Source organism: Chiloscyllium punctatum, chromosome 9 (genome assembly GCF_047496795.1).
Source record: "Chiloscyllium punctatum isolate Juve2018m chromosome 9, sChiPun1.3, whole genome shotgun sequence".
In the NCBI taxonomy this organism is placed as follows: domain Eukaryota; kingdom Metazoa; phylum Chordata; class Chondrichthyes; order Orectolobiformes; family Hemiscylliidae; genus Chiloscyllium; species Chiloscyllium punctatum.
This window is the reverse complement of record NC_092747.1, coordinates 7,838,859-7,865,986: the sequence shown is the minus strand read 5'-3', so window position 1 is coordinate 7,865,986 and position 27,128 is coordinate 7,838,859. Positions and strand designations below refer to the sequence as shown.

The 27,128-nt window shown below is 42.4% G+C and overlaps 1 protein-coding gene across 1 annotated transcript in view; it reads right to left on the bottom strand.

The window, feature by feature from the left end:
• Positions 1–27,128, bottom strand: part of uvrag (UV radiation resistance associated gene) — a 314,975-nt gene that overhangs the window by 190,773 nt on the left and 97,074 nt on the right. Inside the window, exons 7-8 of the mRNA XM_072576814.1 lie at positions 16,757–16,862; positions 3,850–3,976 (exon numbers count right to left, since the gene is read on the bottom strand). Of these exons, the coding sequence (XP_072432915.1) occupies positions 3,850–3,976; positions 16,757–16,862 (233 nt within the window). The remainder of the gene's footprint in view (positions 1–3,849; positions 3,977–16,756; positions 16,863–27,128) is intronic.

Here is a 27,128-nt window from a genome sequence, read left to right as displayed (position 1 = left end):
TAACCTTTCCAGAATAAGCATGTCAAGGTTGCCTCATTCTTCTAAAATCCACTGATTGCAGATTCAACCTATTCAGTCTCACTTACCCATCTGACCAATCTTGGGATCAACTCTTCAAATTCACCACAACCACCTCAATTCTACACTCACTGGCATATTGTTTCAAATGTAAACAGTTCAAAAATAGGATGCACAAGAATACGCAGTGACATTATTGTAAAGCAAGATGTAACAGGTACTGGAATTCCGAAATAACAAAATGCTGTAAATACTCAGATCAGGCAGCTTTCAAAAGGAGTTCTTGTTTCATGTGATGACCTTCCATCAGAATACATTGCTGAAACATCAATTGGGCCTTGCTCCACAGGTGCTGCCTAACATGAGATTTCCTATTTTTATGTCAATTTTATTATCCTGAATATAGGCTTTCCTTAAAAGTCTTATAAGACAGACAAAAAGGAATCTCATTTCTCCCTGTTCACTAATTTATGAATAGATTCTTGCCTGCATGTAACATGATCTACAAAAGAAAGCAGTGCCAGAGTCAATATTTCTCATTTTAAATTTTATTTCCCAATGGAATAAATCTATTGTGCAATTTTAATCTGTACCTCGCCAACAATCCAAAATCTTCACAGAAAGCCTAGCAGTCTCTGGTGTTGTTACTAACTAGGCTTCTGGGTTTGACAGTCTCTGGGCAGTCATTAAAAATCAGAAACTTATGCTTTCAGTTACAGCTCTAAGAACTTTGAGGAAGGTAGTGTTTCAACAGATTGTGGGAGTCATGGTTATATTATGCAATTTAAGATTGGAATGCAACAGAAATTTTACAAACATGGTGAGATAAAAGAGACATTTGTCAGAAGAAACGACTTGGTGTAATCTATGCAGCACATAGACACCACCTGCAGATATGTTCCCCACAACTCTTTCACAGCAGCTGCACTGCAATATTACTAGCCATTTATTGCTCACAACTTTGATAATTATCACTTATTTCTGAAATAAGTCAGTGCTTCCATTTGAAACAGGTAACAATCCTTTCTATGCTTCATCTTCCTTCAAGAAAGGAATTGTGCTGTTTAGATAAAACATACTTTCATTTCTAATGCTATTTGTTCCAAGCTGACGACACTTTCAACACATGCCAGCCAACTATGAGCATTTCAACTAATTTACCAATACTTGATGAAAAAAAATACATAATTTAATTGATTAGAAAACTGCCAGCTCAGTCAGTCAATTAAATCCTTTGGGGAAGGCTAGTGGAGAGAAGGACTCTGGTCAAACATTACTTTCACACACTATTCAAAACGGTCACAATTACAGATGGGTCTACCACTTCTGAAGAATTTTAAGGGTCATTTTGCTTGTCAAGAGCTTATTTTCTCAAAGACTGTTACAACTACTTCATATTATCAGTCCATACTATTGTGTATGGCATCGTTACAGATTGTGAACCTTTACTTCCATTTTATTTACAATGATTATGCATTTATGATACACGAATGAGTGAGTATGAACTGTTTGGATTGTCTCCTTTCTAAACCAGGATGCACGTGATGCCAGATCTCCATTTCTTGCCTAATCATTCATGAATGTGGATGTGACCGGCAATGGCAGGATTAATTTTCCATTCCTAACTGCCCTCGTGGTGGAATGTGAGAGACCCTTCTTGAACATAGAGATATCCACAGCACTAGCTGAGAAAGAGTTGCAGAATTTTGGCCTAGCGCAAGTAATTCTCAAGTCAGAATGTTGTGATGTGCAGGAAACTTGTCACGTGCCTATGGCCTTTGTCTAGCTGGGTGATGCAATTTTCAAGACTGTCAAGTTCTAAGACTAAGTTTGCATTAACAGGAATTAAATACACTTTTCCAGCACTTAAAAACATTTGGTTTTTTTTTAAGTCTAAATATTTCTAAGAATCTTACGTTGGTACATTCTTATGCAACGGTTTTATTACATATCTTGCCATTTGCCCATATGTTTTCAAGTGCCCTGAAGACCTCAATGTCAGATTACTCCAATATTCAACAGCTATTAAACAATGAGTCACCACTGTTCAACATTTACATTCTAAATTCTAGATTACTGACGAAGGGCTTACGCCCGAAACGGCGGTTCTCCTGTTCCTCGGATGCTGCCTGACCAATTGTGTTTTTCCAGCACTACACTCTCAACTCTGAGCTCCAGCATCTGCAGTCCTCACTTGCTCCATAATAAATGAATGTAAATTTAGAAAAGTTCCAGTTCTGAGACAGTGGTAAATATGTATGTGTGAATTATGAAGGCTACTTTAGTAATACTCGCAGGATTGGCAGTACGTTTTCAGTTTTTTTTAGCAATTGAAAATTGTCTACCATTCTATTATGAAACATTATACACAGCCATGGCTGTATTACAGGTATGCACAAAAGTCATACATTGGATTTAAACCAAATGCAGTAATCCTATCCTCCCCAAGTCATCCATTACTCAGCTGTACACTGACAAAACCAATTTCTGGGATTCCTTAGGGCACTATCATGTTGTTGACAAAGGAAGAACTGCCATCAGAAGAGAAAATAAATGAGCGCTATGTATCTATCTGGATGCCCTTTGTGACTGAATAAAGAATAAAACAGTTCAAGAAACCAAAAGTGATGAGGGATTGTATGTAGTTGCTGCAATTCGTTTCAGTGAAATCAAGATGCAAAACAGCCCTCTTCACCCAGTGTACTCCCATCAGGGCCCCAAGCTTTTGTGGTCACAAAGTCACCAACCCTATTTAGCTTCAAATTTAGTGGCACTCCTAACAAAAAAAAAGCCATCTGAATGCACAGCAGGAATCTTCGCACAGCTGACCAAATATTAAGTTTTAATAACTACAACAAACAAGCATTTAAGTAACATATTTGGCTGTTTTGAAGGAACTTACGGGTTTAATTACATTTTAAGACAACTCACCGTCATCAGCTTCAGGGTGGTGAATTTCACACATTTGTCCTAAATACATCCTATTATTTTTTATTTCTAAATTAATAGCAATGAATCACTCATCAAGGGACTTGGCAATTAACCAATAAGAGAAAATCTGGAACTTCAATAATAGTCTTCTTCAAATTGGTCAGCTCTTGTAAAAATTCTTTTATATTAACCAGCTGCAGAGAGATTCTCCTGGCATCGCTTCCCGGTTCAATTAAAATTAGTTAATGTAGGCTTTGGCACATGGTTAAGAATGAGCAATAGCACTTCAGCAAAAGGAAAACACCAAACAGAGTGGTGTACTTCTCTCGTACGTGCACATGGGTCTAGACCAAGATTCCCCAGAGGCTATAAAGAATGAAGTAACTTCAGTTTAAGCCATGAAGAAATCAAAGCTCCAGGGGGGAGCATTACCTAATCCAGTTCTGCACAAGTTTTACATTTCATATTGCATTGAAGTTTTAGTGGGAGAAAGAACTAAACATCAAAGTACATCATTCTTTAGTTAACAATCCATTGTGAAGATTCATGAAAATGGATTTATTCATTATCAGAAATATCAAGGCAGTGATATCTCTCAGATTAACTATTACAAAACTAAAACTGGACTAATGCTTGATGTGATTTCTGTTGCATGACTCCATAATTTCTTGTTATTTAATTGAACTCAAGTATAGTCTGGTGTCAGTACAAATTAATGCTTTTTAAGACCAAATAAATATTTATGATAATATTTGGAATTATATATTAAAAATAATCAAGCCCTATAAAAAAAGACCGCCACCTCATTGTCTTTACCACATCCAACATCAAAACAACCAGAATTACAACTAGATTAGTATGTACAAAATGTACAGGTTCTTCAGCACAACATATTCTAACCTTTGTCCTGGAATGCAATCCTTTCTTTCTGCAACACTTCCAGTTCTCGTCCAAGTGCCTTCTCCTGTCTTTGTAATTCATTCTGAAGTACTAGAATCTTCAGCTGTAAACGTTCCCGTTCCTTTTTCTACAAGGGGTTAAAACAAAAGGGAACAGATTCACCTCCATCAATTACCAATTTCACTCAACAGCCTCTTCCACCCACTCAAGCGTCAAGTGCCCTGGACTGGATGGGATGCATCCTAGGATATTAAAAAGGAACTAGCTATAGAGATAGTGGATGTGTTTGCATTATGGAAAAGCCAAGAGGATTGAAAAACTGCCAATATAAAACACCTGTAAGTGAAAAACAAAGGAAGCAATAAACAGGTAATTATAGGCCAGTTAGCTTAACTTCTGGTACTGAGAATGTGCTCGAGCCCATCACAAAGGATGTAATAACAGTATTTAGAAACCCATGTGATCAAGCAAAGTATGCATAGCTTTATTAAGGGGAAAAATTTACTAGAATTTTTGAGAATGTAAAAGCAGGATAGTTAAGAGGGAAGCTGTGGATGTAATATACTTACATTTTCACAATTCTTGATAAAATGCCACATAATAGGCTATGCAAGATAAGAGCTCGTGGAGTCAGAGGCAGTATATTTGCTTGCAAAGAGAACTGGCTGACTAATAGGTGTCAGTTAGAAGGAGGGCCTTTGCAGAATTGTTGTTATCTGTAACAACTGGAATGCCACAAAGATCAGTGCTGATGCCATAATTATTGACATCAACTTGGATGAGGAAAATCAACATACTGCAGTTAAATGTGCAGATGACAGAAAAATAGGTGGGAAGGCAAGTGATGAATATGCAAAGATTCTGCAGAAAAGGTACACATAATTAAAGAGTCATCCAGCTCAAAAACAAATCCTTTGGTCCAACTTAGATTAGATTAGATTAGATTAGATTAGATTACTTAGTGTGAAAACAGGCCCTTCGGCCCAACAAGTCCACACCGCCCCGCCGAAGCGTACCCACCCATACCCCTACATCTACATCGACCCCTTACCTAACACTACGGGCAATTTAGCATGGCCAATTCACCTGACCTGCACATCTTTGGACTGTGGGAGGAAACCGGAGCACCCGGAGGAAACCCACGCAGACACGGGGAGAACATGCAAACTCCACACAGAGAGTCGCCTGAGGCAGGAATTGAACCCGGGTCTCCGGCGCTGTGAGGCAGCAGTGCTAACCACTGTGCCACCGTGCCGCCCACATGCTGACCAGGTTTCCCAAACTGAACCAGACCCTTTGCCTGTTTTTGGCCCAGTATCCCTATAACGTTTGGAATAGGCAAAACCTCAGTAGAAATACATGGGAAAAGATGAAACTTTGGAAGGGAGCGTAGAGGAACTGAATATTATTCAAGTGGAGAAAGATTGCAAAAAACTGCAGATCAGAGGGATTTGGGAGTCCTCAAGCTTGAATCACAAAATGCTTACAGGCTTGTTCAGTAGGTAATAAGAAAAATGGACTGTAGGCCCTTAATTGATGGGGAATGAGGTATAAAGTATGGAGGCTTTTCTAAAACTATAAAGGGTACTAGACAGGCCACAGCAGGAATGCAGTGAAGAGTTTTGGACCCCTCATGGAAGGAAAGATGTACCCGCAGTCCAAAGATTACTTTGGTTAACACCAGATACAGAAGGACTGTTGTATGGGTTGGGGGGGGGGGGGGGGGGGGGGGGTTGCTATGGAGCACTGGATGTACATGCATTAGAATTTAGAATACTGGGAGGCGACCTTATTAAAACATACAAGATGCTTAGGGGAGCTGACCAGATAGATATGGAAAGGATGTTTCCCCTTGTGGGAGTGGAGGACCAGAGGGCATCATCTCAAACTGTAGGGGTCACCTGTTTAAGACAGATGAGGGAAGATTTCCTTCCCTCAGAGGGTAGTGAATCTGTGGAATTCTTTACTACAAAAGGGCTGACAAGACTAGATCATTAAAAATATTTAAGGCTGAGATAGACAGACTTTTAATCAGGAAGGAAGGGAATCAAGGGCTGTTGGTAAAAAGCACGAAAGTGGAGTTGAGGGATTATCTGATCAGTCATGATCTCATTGAGTCTGCTCCACCATTCAATGAGCTGAATGACCTATGTCTGCTCTTATGTTAGTCTTACATAAGTCTAACCTGGCCTTTGGTGAAATAACATTTGGGGATGACAATCTGTGCGCTGCACAACATATGGTGCTACTATCCAGCAGGCCAAATTGCTAAAACCAACAGCACAAGATCCCAAACACTTCCATACATTGAAGCACCTCAACTTGAACAGTACTTTTTGTTGCAGATTGGTGCAGAATAGAAGGGAGATTTTGAAAGAAATTATCCTCAAATACTTGAGTGCCTTCTGAATGGTTCAAAAGTGGAACTGACAAAAATGTAAGCCGGAACTCAAACAAAAGCACAAGCAAAAACATAATGTGGAGAAACTCAGCAGATCCAGCAGCATCTATGGAGAGTCAGCGTTTCGTCGGTGTTGGGAGAAGGGCCACTGCACTTGAAACATGAAACTTTTTCCCCATGTCTCCACACAGGTTGCCGGAGCTTGCTGAGTTACTCTAAGACTTGCTGCTTTTGTTTCAAGACAGACCAGATTTGACAGCATCCATTTGGAAGGACAGTCTGTCTTGCCCACATAGACGAAGTTTCCACAGAGACAGAAACAATCACAAACATTTGTTGTTTGACAGTAGAAATGCTGGTGGATCGAAGGAAGAAGGGAGATAATGTTAACTTGTAATCAAATTTGGAATTTAATACTACAGGGTTTTTCCTGATCTCGTCCTAATAGTTGACAAGTATGGTTTCTCTCTGAACATGGACAAGAGTGAAATTTTAGTAAATGCTTTTGCAAGTCAAACCATGTCATTCCTACATGTTTCCAATTATTCACCTTGCTTGCTACTTCCTCCACTGAACTGTATATCAAGTTAAACAAGCATCTGCATTATTTCATACAGCAAGTGCCACACAGAGTACTTTACCATTCAGGAAAACGGCAAAAAGGCGAGAAGTGTAAAAAGAATCAAGCCAACAGTATTCGAAAAAAAGTTAAGAAATCAAAAAAGCACAGAAGACGACAGTAAATATTGAGCAGACTTCTCAAAGTAAGGCAGAAGGAGAGTGATGACAGGGAATTGTGAAGAGCAGGGATATAGTGCCCAAATGGGTGCCCATCAACAATGAACAAGGGACAAGGTGATAGCCACTTTGAGTGTAAGCAGTTTGTACAATTACATAATGCAAATGAGTAGTAGTTTAAGGTATTTAAGTGCTGACATACTTTTAAAGTCAATAGAAAAGAAATTCCTACAAAGGATGGGTCCCACCACTAATATTTTGTGGCAGCAACTACCAAACAGAATTGGCATTGTAGTGGAAACAAAAGCAAGATACGTAGCCACCAGTGCAGCCACATTAACATTATCAGAAAAAACATGACAAAGGTTTCAAATAAAAGCCGCAAGAAATAATAGCCTCAAACGTCAACCCTTTTGACAGTCAGTGTAATTGATCATGTGGTTAGCGATCTTAAATGTCACAATAAAGCCATTAATCAACACAAAATATATTCTTTGCCTTTCTTAAACTATTTTGTCTGCACAGGGTACCTCAGTAAAAAATGTTTTAAAATGAAAGCCAAATGGAAACTCAGATGATGAAAACACATCGCTCATTACTGCAAGGCATCTCCATTCTAGATCAAGCGACTCTACAGCTTAACAGTGCTGTCCATCACAAGTTACCACTAAGGTGCTACAAAACTGTCTGCAGCAGTTTATTTTACAAAAAAAAAATCCCCTGGATTTGACAGGAGTTATGTTTTCACAGATGTCTATATTTAACCAAAAATAGAAAATGGTCATCCAAACGGAATGAGAGGTTGAAAATTGCTGCAGTCCTGAACAACTGCAGCTGTAACCTCAGCTGGAAAGGACAGCATAGATTTATACATTTGGACAGAAAGCTGTGAGATAAATGGCCATAACATAATCAACTACATAACATTTCTGGGCAATGAGTCTTTGAAACTACTGCCCTCAGACAGAATCTAGTACAGACCAAAGACTTTACAGATTGAACTGGATATTACACTAGAAAGCTTCAATATGCAAATTGATGGATATGTTTCAGAACAGATGTGACATCTACCAACAGTATCACAAAATAATACGGATACCAAAATAATTACAATTAGTTCACCAAGAATATCAGAGTGCATTTTACTCTCAGGTTTCCGAAAAGTATATATAATAGACTACAAGATACTTACTTCAAGTGGAGGGTAATTTCATGACAATTGTCAATAAGGCACTGGATGTGTGTGTTCGGAATTAAATCATTGGCTTTGGTGATTTGGTCTCAATGCGATACGGTTTCAGGTTTTCCTCAGCATGGGGTTTGAGTAACCCCCTGTCTGCTTTCCATAAGGTGAAGGTAAAGTCACCAAATTCCCAGTGGATCCTAAGGCTACTTTTTCACTAGTAAGAGGACGACAACTGGTAATGAGTTTAACCTGGGGGTTACCAAGCTTCAGGTGAGGTTAAGGAGACAAGACCTTCATGCTAACCTCAACACAAGGCATCATTATGAGTAGGTGGCACAGCAGTAACATCACTGACCTAACAATCTCGAGCCTTGGTTCAAATCCCACCATGGCAGACAATCTAGAACAAATAGCAGGCCATTTCGTCACTGTCATTTGCCATAAAAATCCACATTATTCATGACTGTCCTTTTTACAAGAAAATCTGTTGCCCTTACCTGGTCTGGCCTCCACATGATTCCAGATCCACAGCACAGTTGACTTGATGGGCTATTTCAACCACTTGGTTCAAAGCCAATTAGTGATGGATAATAAAGGCTGGCTTACTCACAATGCTCAAATCCTGAACAAATACAAACATGCATCTACGTACAGCTAACCAGTGTTATTCCTTGGTGCTCTATTATTACTCAAGCAGACAATGTGAAGATCAGTGGGAAGCCAGTGGATTAGCAAGTATTTAAAAACAGCAGACAGTTTAAAAAAAGCGAGGTGGGGGGTGGGGGTGATTGAGAGAGAGAATGAAATTAGGGTAACGACTAGTAATATAATTGAGGTTTGCAAGAGCTTTCTTTAGATATAATGTTCTATATAAAATGAGACTGGGTCAAGAGTGGATCACTGGAAAATGAGGCTGTAGTAGCAGAAATAGGAAACAAAAACAGAAGGAACTGAATAGGTGCTTTGCATCAGTCATAATGGTAGAAGATACTTAGCATAGCAGAACTTCAAGGGAGAGTCAGAGGGCAGAGGTGAGAGTGTAGTGGCCATCACCAAGGAGAAATGTGGTGTAATCATCCAGAAGGATTGGACTACACCCCAGAGTAATGACAGATAGTGGAGGCATTGGTGTGATCTTTCAACAATCACTTTACTCAGGGTCTCAGAGGACTGGAAAAGGACTCCTGTAACACTCCTGTTTAAGGGAGGGAGGCAGAAGACCTGAAACTACAGGCCAGTTAGTCTAACCTTGGTTGCTGGGAAGATTTGAGAGCCCATATTTAAGTATGAGATTGAGTGTGCATGGTAAAATATGGCTGAGCCAACATGCTTCATCAAGGAAAGGTTACATCTGAAATCTACTCGAATTCTTTGGAGGAGATAATGAGCAAGTTAGACAAATGAAACAAATTAGACAATGGATTTGGATTTTCAGAAGGCCTTTTTTTAGATTAGATTATTTACAGTGTAGAAACAGGCCCTTTGACCCAACAAGTCCACACTGACCCACAACCCACCCAGGCCCATTCCCCTACATTTACCTCTTCACTTAACACTACAAGCAATTTTTAGCATGGCCAATTCACTTAACCTGCGCACTTTTGGACTGTGGGAGGAAAATGGAGCACCCAGAGGAAACCCACACTGACATGGGGAGAATGTGCAGACTCCACACACAGTCAGTCAGTCACCTGAGGCAGGACTTGAACCAGAGTCTCTGGCACTGTGAGGCAGCAGTGCTAACCACTGCGCCACCGTGCCACCCATTGACAAAGTGCTGCACAGGAGGCTGCTAAATAACTAAGCACCAATGCTGCTGGACAAAATTTAGAATGCAAATAGGATTGGCTAACTGGCAGCAACAGGCAGTGGGGATAAAAGGTGTCTTTTTCAGGATGGCAGCTGGTGACTAGTGAAGCTGCGCTATTCATGTGATACATTAACAATCTGGATGAAGGAACGGAGGGTTTTATTGTTAAGTTGCAGATGACAAAGATAGGTAGAAAGACAGGCAGTGCTGAATAAGCAGGAAAGCTGCAGAAAGACGAGTACAGGGGCAAAGAAGTGGCAGATGGAATACAATGTGGCAAAGTGGAAGGTTATGCATTTTGGTAGGAAGGATAGAGGCACAGGGATAAAGTGGGGACTGTAGATGCTGGAGATCAGAGTCAAGAGAATGGTGCTAGCAAAGCACAGATCAGGGAGCATCAATGTTTTGGGCATAAGTCCTTCATCAGGAATACAGGCACAGACTTTTTTCTCTAGGAGGGAAAAGCTTTGGAAACCTGAAGGGTAAGGGATTCAGATGTCCTAGTTCAGGATTTTCTTAACATTAACATGCAGGTTCAGTTGATAGTTAGAGGGGTAAATACAACATCAGCATTCAATTCAGGAGGGCTAGAACACAAATGAAAGGATGTGTTGTTGAGACTGTACAAGGCTCCAGTCAGTCTGCATTTGTAATACAATGGGCAGTTTTGGGCTCTGTATCTAAGGAAGAATGCGTTGACATTGGAGGGGATGTAAACGAAGTTTACAAGAATGAATTTGGGGATAAAGGGCTCATATCACTTCAGAAGTTGGAGGACACTGGGTCTGTACTAAATGGAGTAAAAGGATTGTTTTTGGGTGGTGGTGGGGGGGGTAATCATTGAAACTTCCAGAATGCCGAGACACCTGGATAGAATGGACACACACATGATGTTTCCAATAGTAGGAGAAACACAGCCTCAGCATGAAGGGTCAACCCTTTAGAATGGAGACAAGGAGACATTTCTTCAGTGGGTGATTAATCTGCGGAACTCATTGCTGCACAAGTTTGTAGAGGCCAAGTCATTAAGTGCATTTAAGACAGAGATAGATAGGTTCTTGATTAGAGAGGGAATTAAGGGTTACAGGCAGGAGAATGGATTGCAAAACATGTCATCCATGATTGAATGGTGGAGCCGATTCAATGGGCCAAATGGCTTAATTATGCTCCAATATCTTCTGGTCAAATTATGATTTGCCACAATAGCATCATTTTTCTTTGAAGGAAAGTATTAAAAGTCCATTAATGAAGTATTACATCTAGAGTGTGCAGAGTTTAAATTAAATTTCTTTTTATCCTTTAAGAGATGTAAGCACTGTTGACAAGGGCCAATCTTTGTTACCTACCTCTAATTGCACTTGAGAATGTCATAGTGAGCACATTCTATTGCCAATGTGGTTTAGGTATTTCATGATCTTGTCCTAAGTTTCCGAGACTGAAGGTAGACTAAATGCTGAATTGCTCCTGGTTTAATTCCAGTCTCAGATAAACTACCGCACAATCCCTTGAGGAACCCATTGCCCTGACTGGGATACTCAGTGACTATGTGCCATAATAAAGGCCCTGAGCTCAACTCTCAAAGAAAGACAACCATAAAAAAGGATGGATCCTATCATTAATGTGACATGAAAAGCACCAAAAATATCAATTTAACTAATCAAAACATCAAGACAGAACACTAGCTTCCTGCTGATAAATAAGTGGCTTCCTAAGATTTAAAGCAGTTATAACAGTCCTCAAAAAAACCTGAACACTTTAAGCATGCCATGCATCTTCTTTTTTTTTAAAAAGATTGCCTACTCCAGACATTTATCAAAGAACTTTAAATTATCAATGATTCAAAACAAACTTATGCTGATTGTTTGAGTAAACTTGACTTTAGCCCAAGCAAATTCTTAGCAATATTTTGCAAGCTATTATTGGGACTTGTACTCCCTCTGTTTAAACCTTGGGAACAATGCATCGAAGTGTGTGGGGGGCCCCCTAATCTAAACCTCTGGCAAGTCCTCAAATTATCTTGGTAGGATCCTTATTCCATCATTTGAACATCTCCAAGTTTTCTCTACCTTTGGATTTTTTAATACATGCAATTCAATTTTGAGAAGGCAATGATGGACTGGAAGCCATTACTTCATTGTTCAGTTTTTAGATTAGATTAGATTACTGACAGTGTGGAAACAGGCCCTTCGGCCCAACAAGCCCACACCGCCCCGCCGAAGCGCAACCCACCCATACCCCTACATCTACCCCTTACCTAACACTAGTGTTCAAGGGAGGGTATACACAATGTTTTTCTGCTTTTGGTCAGGGTTCAGTACAACAGCCCAACTTCAGCTGTTTCACCAACAGATAGTAGCTGATGAAGCACTTCCACTGACAAAGTATCTCAAATAAAAAGCCTACACAACCATCTTGGATCCCATAGAGTCTACTGAATCACTCAGGACACACAACAAATTAATTACAGCTTTATATCTCAATGGTACACCTCCTGATCAACTCCAAACACCAACTGCAGCCTGTCAGATAACCAGAGTGGTATAGCCCCAGGTTTCAACCTTCCATTGAAAATCCATACAATGCTCAACCACTCGAGGATGGGATAGAGAAGAAAAAAAACCTTGGCTCCACAAATGCAATGTGGGGAAAAGTGGAGATTGCAACTGCAGCCATCAAGGTCAAACCATTGTCTATACACTGAACTCATGGTCTCAAAGATCCATCCATGGTAACATTTGCGCCACACAAATGCCAGTCTATGGCCATCACCAATAAGTGACAATCAAACCACCGCTTCTTGATATTCAATGGTGTTACCACCACTGAATCTCCCACTAACACCACAAAAGGTTAATCATCGACCAGAAACTCAACTTGACTCACCACATAAACAGTGGCAACACCACCAGGTCAGAAGCTAGGAACACTGCAGTGAGAACTCACCTCCTGACTCTCCAAAGCCTGTCCACCATCTGAAAGGCACAAGTCAGACGTGTGATGGAATACTCTCCACTTGCATGGATGACTGCAGTCCCAGCAATACTCTACAAGTTTGATACCATACAGGACAAAGCAGCCCACTTCATCGGCACTGCATCAACAAGTATTCATTCCCTTCAAGACCGATGCTATCCACAAGATGCACTGCAGAGATTCACTAAAGATACTAAAACAGCACTTTCCAAACCCATTACCACTTCCACCTAGAAGGACAAGGGTATTAATTAGATACATGGGAACACTACGCCTGCCAGTTCTCCTCCAAGCTACTCACCATCCTGACTTGGAAACACCATTCCTGCAGTGCTGCTGGGTCAAAACCCTAGAATTCCCTTCCTAATGGTATTGTGGATCAACCCACAGCAGGTGGATTGCGACAGTTCAAGGCAGCAGCTCACCACTACCTTCTCAAGAGAAACTAGGAACGGGCAATAAATGCTGGCCAGCCAGCAACACTTACACCCTAGAAATGAACTTAAAATAAAAACCCAACCTGTGTCTGCTGAAGCGGAGGAAGAGATAGATAACCTTGACATCAAATGATAACTGATCCTCCAGTCCAAGAAACCTATACAGAACACTTTGCTTACTGCTACCCAAGCACCTGCAGTGGTACAATGTAATTTATTTCACACTATTCACATATATTTTGTCCTTTCAAGTAGGGCAGCTGCTCTTCTCACCACTTAACTGTTCAGGTAGGGTGCCAAGTCTACATTCAAAAAGTAATCTGGTTACCTTTATTTACCGAGGTAAAAACAATGACTGCAGATACTGGAAAGCAAATACTGGATTAGTGGTGCTGGAAGAGCACAGCAGTTCAGGCAGCATCCAACGAGCAGCGAAAATCGACGTTTCGGGCAAAAGCCCTTCATCAGGAATAAAGGCAGTGAGCCTGAAGCGTGGAGAGATAAGCTAGAGGAGGGTGGGGGTGGGGAGAGAGTAGCATAGAGTACAATGGGGGAGTGGGGGAGGAGATGAAGGTGATAGGTCAAGGAGAAGAGGGTGGAGTGGATAGGTGGAAAAGGAGATAGGCAGGTAGGACAAGTCAAGGAGTCAGTGCTGAGCTGGAAGTTTGAAACTAGGATGAGGTGGGGGAAGGGGAAATGAGGAAGCTGTTGAAGTCCACAATGATGCCCTGGGGTTGAAGTGTTCCGAGGCGGAAGACGAGGCGTTCTTCCTCCATGCGTCTGGTGGTGAGGGAGTGGCGGTGAAGGAGGCCCAGGAACTTCGACCCCCTCGGCAGAGTGGGAGGGGGAGTTGAAATGTTGGGCCACGGGGCGGTTTGGTTGATTGGTGCGGGTGTCTCGGAGATGTTCCCTAACGCGCTCTGCTGGGAGGCGCCCAGTCTCTCCAATGTAGAGGAGACCACATCGGGAGCGACGGATACAATAAATGATATTAGTAGATGTGCAGGTAAAACTTTGATGGATGTGGAAGGCTCCTTTAGGGCTTTGGATGGAGGTGAGGGAGGAGGTGAGGGAGGTGGTGTGGGCACAGATTTTACAGTTCCTGCGGTGACTGGGGAAAGTGCCAGAATGGGAGGGTGGGTCGTAGGGGGGTTTGGACCTGACCAGGTAGTCGCGGAGGGAACGGTCTTTGCGGAAGGCGGAAAGGGGTGCGGAGGGAAATATATCCCTGGTGGTGGGGTCTTTTTGGAGGTGGCGGAAATGTTGGCGGATGATTTGGTTTATGTGAAGTTTTGTAGGGTGGAAGGTGAGCACCAGGGGCGTTCTGTCCTTGTTACAGTTGGAGGGGTGGGGTTTGAGGGCAGAGGTGCAGGATGTGGACGAGATGCGTTGGAGGGCATCTTTAACCACGTGGGAAGGGAAATTGCGGTCTCTAAAGAAGGAGGCCATCTGGTGTGTTCCGTGGTGGAACTGGTCCTCCTGGGAGCAGATACGGCGGAGGTGGAGAAATTGGGAATACGGGATGGCATTTTTGCAAGAGACAGGGTGGGAAGAGGTGTAATCCAGGTAGCTGTAGGAGTCGGTGGGTTTGTAAAAAATGTCAGTGTCAAGTCGGTCGTCACTAATGGAGATGGAGAGGTCCAGGAAGGGGAGGGAGGTGTCAGAGATGGTCCAGGTAAATTTAAGGTCAGGGTGGAATGTGTTGGTGAAGTTGATGAATTGCTCAACCTCCTCGCGGGAGCACGAGATGGCGCCAATGCAGTCATCAATGTAGCGGAGGAAGAGGTGGGGAGTGGTACTGGTGTAATTACAGAAGATCAACTGTTCTATGTAGCCAACAAAGAGACAGGCATAGCTGGGGCCCATACATGTGCCCATGGCTACGCCTTTGGTCTGGAGGAAGTGGGAGGATTCAAAGGTGAAATTGTTAAGGGTGAGGACCAGTTCGGCCAAACGAATGAGTGTGTCGGTGGAAGGGTACTGTTGAGGTCGTCTGGAGAGGAAAAAAACGGAGGGCTTGGAGGCCCTGGTCATGGCGGATGGAGGTGTAGAGGGATTGGATATCCATGGTGAAGATAAGGCGTTGGGGGCCAGGGAAACGGAAGTCTTGGAGGAGGTGGAGGACGTGGGTGGTGTCTCGAACGTATGTGGGGAGTTTCTGGACTAGGGGGGATAGGACAGTGTCGAGGTAGGGAGAGATGAGTTCAGTGGGGCAGGATCATGCTGAGACAATGGGTCGGCCAGGGTGATCAGGCTTGTGGATCTTGGGAAGGAGGTAGAACCGGGCAGTGCAGGGTTCCTGGACGATGAGGTTGGAAGCTGTGGGTGGGAGATCTCCTGAGGTGATGAGATTCTGTATGGTCTGGGAGATGATGGTTTGGTGATTTGGGGGGGGGGGGGGGGGGGGGTCATGGTCGAGGGGGCAGTAGGAAGAGGTGTCCTCGAGTTGGCGTTTGGCTTCAGCAGTGTAGAGGTCAGTGCGCCAGACTACCACTGTGCCCCTTTTATCCGCTGGCTTAATGGTGAGGTTGGGATTGGAGCAGAGGGATTGGAGGGCTGCGCGTTGTGAGGGTGAGGGGTTGGAGTGGGGGAGGGGGGTCAACAGGTTGAGGCGGTTAATGTCCCGGCGGCAGTTGGAAATGAAGAGGTCGAGGGCAGGTAATTGGCCAGCGCGGGGTGTCCAGGTGGATGCAGTGTGTTGGAGGTGGGCAAAGGGGCCCTTACTGCTGTGCTCTTTTCATTTAATTAGTCATAATTTTTCTTCTCATCCAATTCATGTATTAACCATGCTACCCTAACCAAAATATGATGCACCTGCAAGGCAAAACCCAGACCTGCAAGGGCATTACAGTCCCTAACAGATATATTCCTGGGATTACATGGTGGCATAATATGGATATTTTTTACCTAAAGACTTCTCAGCAACAACTGCACATATTCAAGAACCTCCAGTTACCTCCATTTATCTTCATAAATGCTTCAAGTGAAATGGGGTACACCATGTACTAACTTTCAACATTGTCACAAGATCTTTGGCTTCTCTGAAATATGCAGAGGCTTTTCTTCTACAGCAGAGAATCTGACCTCCATATGATACCACCTAGTTGAGTTCTGCCTCTTTAAAGCACAGGGTAACAGGAAACAATATTAGTGGCATTAGCAAACTGAGCACAGAGAAATGGAATCTGGGAACTTTTGGCAGGAATATCTGAACACTGCAATGCATGATGCTCCCTCTATGCCATCAGGAGAAGATAGTATATCTAGAGTGGTGGTCACCTCAAATAACACTACCCTAAACATGTTCACAACTGTTTTAGTTCAAAAATAGATATTTAAGACATACACAGTTCTGGTCTTACCAACTTTGCTGTTGACGCAGTTAGTATCAATTTCTCCTCGATCTCCTTGCCTACTTTCTGAACAGTTACCTGAGTCTGTTTTATTACGCGTTGAGCAGTATGAAGCCTATAACAAAAATAAATAAAAACAGATATAATTTACCATTACAATATCCCAATTTCACTGCAATAATGAGAAATCCTGTCCTTTGGGTATCCATCCCTTTCAACGATAATGGCACCACGGATTCACTTGCACTAACGAGGTCTATAGCTACTTTCAGCTTAGTATGTAATTAACGCACAACACAACTGGAAAAAAGGGAATACCATAAACCATCCTCCTGCCAAAGAAAACCCAAGGATTGAACTATTTTGAGAAGAAACAACGAGCAAAGGGAGATAGGAACAAATGTACAATCATAATTAGCATACACTGAAAACCTACACCATTACAACACTACTAAAACAATATAGTGATAGAGGTCAGACATTTGATTAAGATGTATCCCATGAAGTTCATGGATTTTTTTTTAAAAATCAGGACCATTGGAATAGGACATTGGGTAGTTCCATCACCATGAGTCATAACCAATGGCTCTCACATCTGATATTTATATACCTATGACAATATTCATTTTAAAAAGTTAGAAAAACGTTTTTCCCCCCAGTTTGGGGCACCAATTCTATTCCACTGGGGGACGAGTTGCTTTCTTACATTTAATTGAATATAGAACAACTGGGTCTCAATTTCACAGCATATACAATTCTTACAAAGATCATTTTGGAAACAGTAGTCATCAAGCTATTACAAAGTAATCCACACACATGGCCAGAGGCAATAACATGAATCAGCTTCCTTTCAAATTTTTACAAATGCATAATTAGCATTATGTTTAACCAAAGTAAATTCAGGGTCAAATTAGATGAGAAAATGGTAATCTCAAATGATAGTCAAATCTGTATTTTTGAAGATGATACAATGTATTTAGAATGGTAAGGACATTGGTTTGTAGGGGTTTGGAGGAATAGGGAGACTGTGGTGGTGAACGGAGGAAAACACAGCCATTGCATACTTTCAAGATGGAGCCAGAAAAATTCTTCATTGGCAAATAAGTCAAAGGATATGGGGTAAACAGGAGGCCACACAGTCTGATTGGATATGACTCACTCATAGCCAGAGTGGACCTGAGGGAACACATGGTGTATCTTCAGTCCTAATTTCAGTGTTGCATGATTTCAACATTGTGTATTTGATGGGGCAAAGACATGAGTGTTTATGGCATCAAAAGTATAATATTATATAAGAGGTCATGTGGCCTGTTGTAATTACACCAGGTCCTTTAGCCAAGTTATCTAATTAACATTGGATGAAAGCCTGATTTGTTGTGCTATGTTCTCCCAACCTCACTCCATAGTGCTGCAGCAGGCCATCACTAAACACCAGAGAATGCAACGTGTAACTGAAACACAAATGGAGAAGAAAGCTTCAAACAAGTTCAAAAGGGGAACAATTTCAAACATGACACAAAAGGCACTACTCACTGGATGGACTAAGTGGTAGTTCTGCGCAAGAATTCTGAACAAAAATACAACCTCCAAAATACAGTAAACGTATGGCACATTTTAACTTGCAGTAATCCTCAAACACATTAAAGTGAAAATCTGACTATTATTTTTGGTTCAGAACAGCTAATCCAGTCCCCCACATAGATTAATCTTTCAGAGCTCCGCTAAAACGAGAGCAATTTATGATTTTATTTTGTTTGCTTAGTGCAAACCTGTCAAGAGTGCGGCCTCCACCCAAACCACATTTTAATTGTTATGAGTTTCATGGTCTGCAGCAGCACTGTTTAAATGTGTCAGACCTGTGCCAAATTCACCAATCCTCAGTTAGAGCTGAGGGAAAGCTTTTCACAATTGGTGATAGCAGCCCAGTGAAAAACATTGATCACTCAAGGGCTGATTTGTTGGTAATGTGTGTTTTAGAATGGAAGAGAGAATAATTTTATTGTAAAATTGAAGGTCACATTTCCTTATGATGGTGCTAGCATCTAATGTGTTTGTATCTGGTCATAAAAATCACGGTCTGGCATGTAAACTAGGTTCTTAAAAAACATGAGAAAAATCAATGCCAATTTCATCAGCAGAATACCATTTAAGCTGAAGCAATATAATTCCAACTTTTTAAAACTTTTCTACATAGTTATGATCTAATGAACATAGGTTGAAATAAATAACTAAAAGGACATGGGAAATTGGAGCAGAATTAAGCCAGTCAGTCCCTGAAACCAGCCCAATAAGATCATAGCTCATATGTCCCAGGCTCGACTGTTCTTTGGTACTTTTGGAATAGACCAACCATTAGGGTAGACAACTTTATGTCAATAGTACTGAGGGTTACCATCATACCTAATCCAAATCCTCCATTTCTAACTGATCAGTTAGTCTCAATACAAACTAGATCCCAAAACAGCATCATGACTCTTCTCACACAGATGTGCACTCAATCAAGAGCAAAACCAGGTAGATATTCTGAATCATTAATTCCCCTTCACTATCCATCCAAAACACCACAATCACTTTGCTGCCTGAAGAAAGTAAATTCTATACAGATCAGGCATCAAAACAGCAAATTATAACAGGACTTAATGTCTAAATGCCCATCTTTGTCATTAAATCAGAAGTCTACTCCATGTGTTTTATAACGTGGTGGAATCCATGACTAAGTACCTGCACATTCCTATTTGCACTTGGATTCTCTCAGCCAGGCTCCTGCAAGCTGACTGGATCCATAAGCATAATTGCACATCATGCATGAAAAAGGATTTCTCTTTCACCCCATGACAGCACTGGCCATATGTATCCAGGAACTGGAGTCAATATCATGATATGGGTTAGCATCTGTTAAGAGGTAGCAGCATGTGTAGGCATAAAGGAATGATAAAGATAAGCATGATCTGATAAATCATGTTCCTCAGAATGTATACTACAGCCTCAACTTGTCAACATGTGAGGCTGTGGGCATTGGGGAGGTAGGACAAAATGGCTGAAGAAGCTGTACAAAATGGCTTCTGCATTGCTAAAGTAGATTGCACTGAACCAGACAGAAACAAGAAACTGCAGACTAATGTAGATTTGATAAAATACAGAAGTAACAGTTTAACCATAACCACAAGGCATGACAAATAAGATTCTAAAAACAGGTTGTTTACAAGAAATTGTGATAGGCTAAAACAGAATGCTTGAGGCCTTTATGCTATTTCACTGGTTATTACCAAGTGATCATGCTCCAGGCTTGCCTATGAACAACGTATATAAACCCTATGCAAATTCTAAGGGGGTCAGATCCTTTGGTGATCTAGGAGTACTCATACTTCTGGCTGATCAAAGTCTACCGACCGGCCGTATCAAAGAATAACGATTAATTGTGAGATTGACAGTTGTTCACAGGTGTTTATCGACCAATAGTGGAACAATGAACCATGCACTGCCCAATTCTCTCTAAGATTCACAAACCTGACTGCCCGAACAACCCATTGTCTCAGCATGTACCTGCCACACTGAACTCACCTCTTCTTCCCTCGACACTGTCCAGTCCCCCTTAGTCCAGGAAATCCCCACCTATGTTCATGACACCATCCACACCCTTCACTTCCAAGATTTTTGTTTTCCTGGCCCGCCCCCCCATGCCTCATCTGCACCGTGGACATCCAGTCCCTGTACACATCAATGCACCACGACAGTGGTCTCCAAGCTCTCTGTTCCTTCTTCTCATGCCGTCCCAACCAGTACCCTTCCACCGACACCCTCATCTGCCTGGCTGAACTGGTCCACACCCTCAATAACTTGTCCTTCCAATCCTCGCACTTCCTCCAAACCAAAGGGATAGCCACACAGGACTCAGCTATGCTTGCCTGTTTGTCAGATACATGGAACAGTCTATCTTCCACACTTACACCGGCACAACCCTCCACCTCTTCCTCTGCTACATCGATGACTATTAGGCACCGACTCATGCTCCCACGAGGAGGTTGAACAGTCCAACTTTATCAACACCTCCCAGCCTGACCTCAAACTCACCTGGACCATCTCCGACCCTTCCCTCCCCTTCCTGGAACTCTCAATCACTGTCTCCTGCCACCGACTAACCTCAGACATCTACTACAAGCCCATCAACTCCCACAACTACCTGGACTACACCTTCTCCCACCCTACCCCCTGTAAAAATACCATCCCTTATGCTCTGCTCCCAGGATGACAAATTCCACCTCAAAGTCCCAGATGGCCTCCTTCTTCCATGATCGCAACTTCTCTTCCCACCCCTCCCAATACAAGGACAGAACCCACCACCCCCCCTTGTCTTCACCTTGCAACCCTCCAAGCTCCGCATACATCGCACTAACTTCTGCCACCTCCAACCCACCAAACATATTTCCGTTCCTACTCCTATCAGCGTTCCAGAAAGACCATGCCCTCCATGACTTCCCTGTCAGGTCCACAGCCCCCACCCCACTCCTGGCATCTTTCTCTGCCCCTACATCGGGGAGACAGGACACCTTCTTGTGGATCATTTCAGAGAACATCTCTGGGACACCTGCACCCACCAACCCCAGCACTTCGTTGGTCAACTCCCCCACCCACTCTGTCAAAGACATGCAGGTCCTGGGCCGCCTCCACTGCCAAACCGTTACCACCCGACTCCTGGAGGAAGAACGCCTCATTGTACCTTGGGACCCTGCAATCACAGGATAATTGTGGATTTCAACAGCTTCCTCATTTCCCCCCCCACATTATCCTCATCACAAGCCAACTCCGCATCTCCCTCCGGACTTGTCCATCACTCCCCGCTCTGACCTATCACCTTCTCCTATTGCTTTCTCAGCTACCATTCCACACTCTCCAACCAAACCCAACCCCCTCCTATTTATCTCTCAGCCAAAGCCCACAAACCTCATTCCTGATAAAGGGCTTATGTCCAAAACATCAATTCTCCTGCTCCTCAGATGCTGCCTGACCTGCTGTGCTTTCCCAACAACACACACTCTACTCTGATCTCCAGCATCTGCAGTCCTCACTTTCTCCCAGATAAAGTATGTATGAAACAGTTTCCCCTTAAAGAAAGAAGCTAGTTCAAGCATGTTAGCAAATTGCTTACATCAGTGCAAAGATTTCAGTATTAAAACTCTAAACAAGAACTTTTTGGTTAAAATGCCAAAAGGGTTATTTGAAGCTGAGAAAGTCTAAGCTCAGATGTGTGAATACTTGAGGAAGATATCAAATCTCTCAAGACCAGGAAATAAAAGGCACCGTAAAGTCAAACTCTATTAGATGCTTGAAAGAAGGGAATTCTTTGATGGAGTACTATAAAGGGATGCCGTTGCAATAGATAAAACTTACAGGAGATAGATGTACAGCATGGAAACAGACTCTTCGGTCCAACTCGTCCATGCTGACCAGATATCCCAACCCAATCTAGTCCCACCTGCCAGCACCTGGCCCATCGCCCTCCAAACCCTTCCTATTCATATACCCATCCAAATGCCTCAAATGTTGCAATTGTACCAGCCTCCACCACTTCCTCTGGTAGCTCATTCCATCCATGTACCACCCTCTGCATGAAAACGTTGCCCCTTAGGTCTCTTATATCTTTCCCCTCTCACCCTAAACCTACGCCCTCAATTCTGGACTCCCCCACCCCAGGGAAAAGACTTTGTCTATTTATCCTATCCATGCCCCTCAATTTTATAAACCTCTATAATGTCACCCCTCAGCCTCCAACGCTCCAGGGAAAACAGCCCCAGCCTGTTCAGCCTCTCCCTGTAGCTCAGATCCTCAAACCCTGGCAACATCTTTGTAAATCTTTTCTGAACCCTTTCAAGTTTCACAACATCTTTCCGATAGGAAGGAGACCAGAACTGCACGCAATATCCCAACAGTGGCCTAACCAATGATCTGTACAGCCACAACATTACCTCCCAACTCCTGTACTCAATACTCTGACCAATAAAGGAAAGCATACCAAACGCCTTCTTCACTATCCTATCTACCTGCGACTCCACTTTCAAGGAGCTATGAACCTGCACTCCAAGGTCTCTTTGTTCAGCAACACTCCCCAGGACCTTATTATTAAGTGTATAAACCCTGCTAAGATTCGCTTTCCCAAAATGCAGCACTTCACATTTATCGGAATTAAACTCCATCTGCCACTTTTCAGCCCATTGGCCCATCTGGTCCAGATCCTGTTGTAATCTGAGGTAACCACTACACCTCCAATTTTGGCGTCACCTGCAAACTTACTAACTGTATCTCTTCTGCTCGCATCCAAATCATTTATGTAAATAACAAAAAGTAGAGGACCCAGCACCGATCCTTGTGGCACTCCATTGGTCACAGGCCTCCAGCCTGAAAAACAACCCTCCACCACCACCCTCTGTCTTCTACCTTTGAGCCAGTTCTGTATCCAAATAGCTAGTCCTCCCTTTATTCCATGAGATCTAACCTAGCTAATCAGTCTCCCATGGGGAACCTTGTCGAATGCCTTAATGAAGTCCATATAGATCACATCTACTGCTCTGCCCTCAATCCTCTTTGTTACTTCTTCAAAAAACTCAATCAAGTTTGAGAGACATGATTTCCCACGCACAAAGCCATGTTGACTATCTCAAATCAGTCCTTGCCTTTCCAAGTACATGTATATCCTGTTCCTCAGGATTCCCTCCAACAACTTGCCCACCACAGAGGTCAGGCTCACTGGTCTATAGTTCTCTGGCTTGTCTTTACCGCCCTTCTTAAACAGTGGCACCACGTTTGCCAACCTCCAGTCTTCTGGCACCTCACCTGTGACTATGGATGATACAAAGCAAGAGACCCAGCAATCACTTCTCTAGCTTCCCACAGAATTCTCAGGTACACCTGATCGGGTCCTGGGGATTTATCCACCTTTAACTGTTTCAAGACATCCAGCACTTCCTCCTCTGTAATCTGGACATTTTGCAAGATGTCACCATCTATTTTCCTACAGTCTATATCTTCTATGTCCTTTTCCACAGTAAATACGGAAGCAAAATATTAATTTAGTATCCCCCTATTTTCTGTGGCTCCACACAAAGGCCGCCTTGCTGATCTTTGAGGGGCCCTATTCTCTCCCTAATTACCCTTTTGTCCTTAACATATTTGTAAAAACCCTTTAGATTATCCTTAATTCTATTTGCCAACGCTATCTGATGTTCCCGTATTGCCCTCCTGATTTCCCTCTTAAGTATACTCCTACTTCCTTTATACTCTAAGGATTCACTCGATCTATCCTGTTGATATCTGACACATGCTTCCTTCTTTTTCTTAACCAAACCCTTAATTTCTTTAGTTATCCAGCATTCCCTATACCTACCAGCCTTCCCTTTCATCCTGACAGGAATATTTTTTTTTGAACTCTCGTTATCTCATTTCTGAAGGCTTCCCATTTTCCAGCCATCCCTTTACCTGCAAACATCTGCCTCCAACCAGCTTTCAAAAGTCCTTGCCTAATACCATCAAAATCGGCCTTTCTCCAATTTAGAACTTCAACTTTTATCCTTTTCCAGCACTATTTTAAATCTAATAGAATTATGGTCGCTGGCCCCAAAGTGCTCCCCACTGACACCTCAGTCACCTGCCTTGCCTTATTTCCCAAGAGTAGGTCAAGTTTTGCACCTTCTCTAGTAGGTACATCCACATACTAAATCAGAAAATGGTCTTGTATACACTTAATAAATTCCTCTCCATTTAAACCTTTAACATTATGGTAGTCCCAGTCGATGTTTGGAAAGTTAAAATCCCCTACTATAACTACCCTATTATTCTTACAGATAGCAAGATCTCCTTATAAGTTTGTTTCTCAATTTCCCTCTGACTATTGGGGTGGGGGGAGAGAAAGAGGAGGGGGGTCTATAATACAATCCCACTCCCCCTCCTCTCTCGCCTCCCTTTCTATCCTTCCTGTAGTATTTGTATCCTGGAACAGTAAGCTGCCAGTCCTGCCCATCCCGGAGCCACGTTTCCGTAATTGCCATGATATCCCAGTCCCATGTTCCTAACCATGCCCAGAGTTCATCTGCCTTCCCTGTTAGGCTCCTTGCATTGAAATAAATGCAGTTTAAATTTATTAGTCCTACCTTGTCCCTGCCTGCCCTGACTGTTTGACTCACTTCTGTTCTCAGCTGTACCCGTCTCAAATCAATCTCTTTCCTCACTATCTCCCTGGGTCCCACCCCCCCCACCTTATTGGTTAAATCCTCCCAAACCGTTCTCGCAAATTTCCCTGCCAGTATATTAGTACCCTTCCAATTTAGGTGCAATCCATCCTTTTACAGGTCACTGCTACCCCAAAAGAGATTCCAATGATCCAAAACTGTGAATCCTTCTCCCATACACCAACTCCTCAGCCATGCACTCATCTGCTCTATCCTCCTATTCCTGCCCTCACTAGCTCGTAGCACTGGGAGTAATCCAGATATTACTACCCTTGAGAACCTCCTTTTTAAATTTCTGCCTAACTCTCTGTAATCTCCCTTCAGAATCTCAACCTTTTCCCTTCCAATGTTGGTTCCAATGTGGACAATGACCTCCTGCTGGCCCCTCTTCCCCCGTGAGAACATTCTGCACCCTCTCTGAGACATCCTTGATCCTGGCACCAAGGAAACAACACACCATTCTGCTTTTTATCTGCTGGCCACAGAAATGTCTGTCTGTACCTCTGACTACAGAATCCCCTAACAATTGATCTTCTATTGTTTTTCAAGTCGTTCGAATTGTGATTATAATAAACTTTTGATTGTTTTTAAAACCAGATCTGCAGCATTGTGAGCCTATTTCAGTGAAAGACCACATTTTTTAAAAAAATTATGATCATGAAGATAGATTGCAGTCTGGGATCAGACTTGTCCAGTTGGAACAGCAGCTTAAATCCTAACAACGGGAGGTTTCTCTGGGATTTAAATGAATTGATTCAAGTGCAATTTGTCTCTGTTTATAAAGAGAAAGAACAACATAAGAACTAAGAGCAGAAATTTGCCATTCAACCAGAGCTGCCTCAATTGCTAATGCATTGTCTCAAATACAGGAATTTAAACCGTACACAGTACTCCTACCAATACCCTGTGTAATTGCAACAAAACTTCCTTATTTTTGAACTCCAACATCCTAGCAAAGTCAGTGACACCATGTGCCACCTTATCCACTTGCTGTTCCAGCATGCTACCCTCCACAAAGAGGAAATGGTCCTCCCTATAAAAGCCCCCCATAATCTTGTACATTTCAAGCATTTCTCTCAAGTCTCATTTGCTCCAAAGCAAACAGTCCTAGTTTGCTCCAAAGCAAACACTCTCCATACTAGGCAGCATCTGAATTCACAAGAAAATCCAACTCTCTATATTCTGCATTTTTTGGAATTGCTCTCCGCTTAAATAATCTTTTTATTCTTCCCTCCAGACAGCAGGATCGCACACTTTCCTATACTAAACTGTAAAAGGTGGTATCTTTTTGTTTTGTTTTTGATTGTTCCTTTCCCATTCCAGTCCACAATACCAATAACTGTGGGAAGAATCACTCCTTTTTAAAAAGGTTACCAACATTTATTCTTGGAGACAAAGACAAATGACTGGAAAAATTCAGGTCTGGCAACATATCTGGAGACAAAGCAAAGTTAAGGTTTCAGATCCAGTCCTGAAAATGGGTCACTGGACCTGAAACCTTAACTCTGCTTTGTCTCCAGAGATGCTGCCAGACCCACTGAATTTCTCCAGCAATATATGTCAGTTTCTGATTTCCAACATCCACAGTTCTTCCATTTTTTGAACAAACAAACTTATTCATGGAGTTTCCAGGGTTGGTATTGGGACTCTCTCTTTTCTTGGTATGTATTAACGATCTGGATCTTGCTGTACAGGGGACAACTTCAAAGTTTGCAGATAACAAAAATTGGAAAAATTGACGTTGACAAGTTGGTGGAGTAGGCCAACAGAACAACGCAGAGATGCGTGATGGCCTTTGATTGGAAGAACATTGAAAGACAAGATAAAATAGTGGTTGAGTTATAAGAGGGTGCAGAAGCAGAGAAACCTGGATATATGTGCACATCGATCATTAAAGGTGGTAGGACAAGGTGGAGAGAACTAATGATAAAGCATACACTGTTTTCTTATGTATCAACAGGGGCATTGAGCACAGGGCAAGGAAGTAGTGATGAACTTGTACAAGACATTTGTTAAACCTCAGATGGAGTATTGGATGTAGTTGTGGATGCCACATTTTATGAGATGTGAATGCATTGAAAGACTACAGAAACGACTCAAGAACAGCTCCAGGAATAAGAAACCACAGTGAAGAGGATAGATTGAAGAAGCCGGGACTGTTC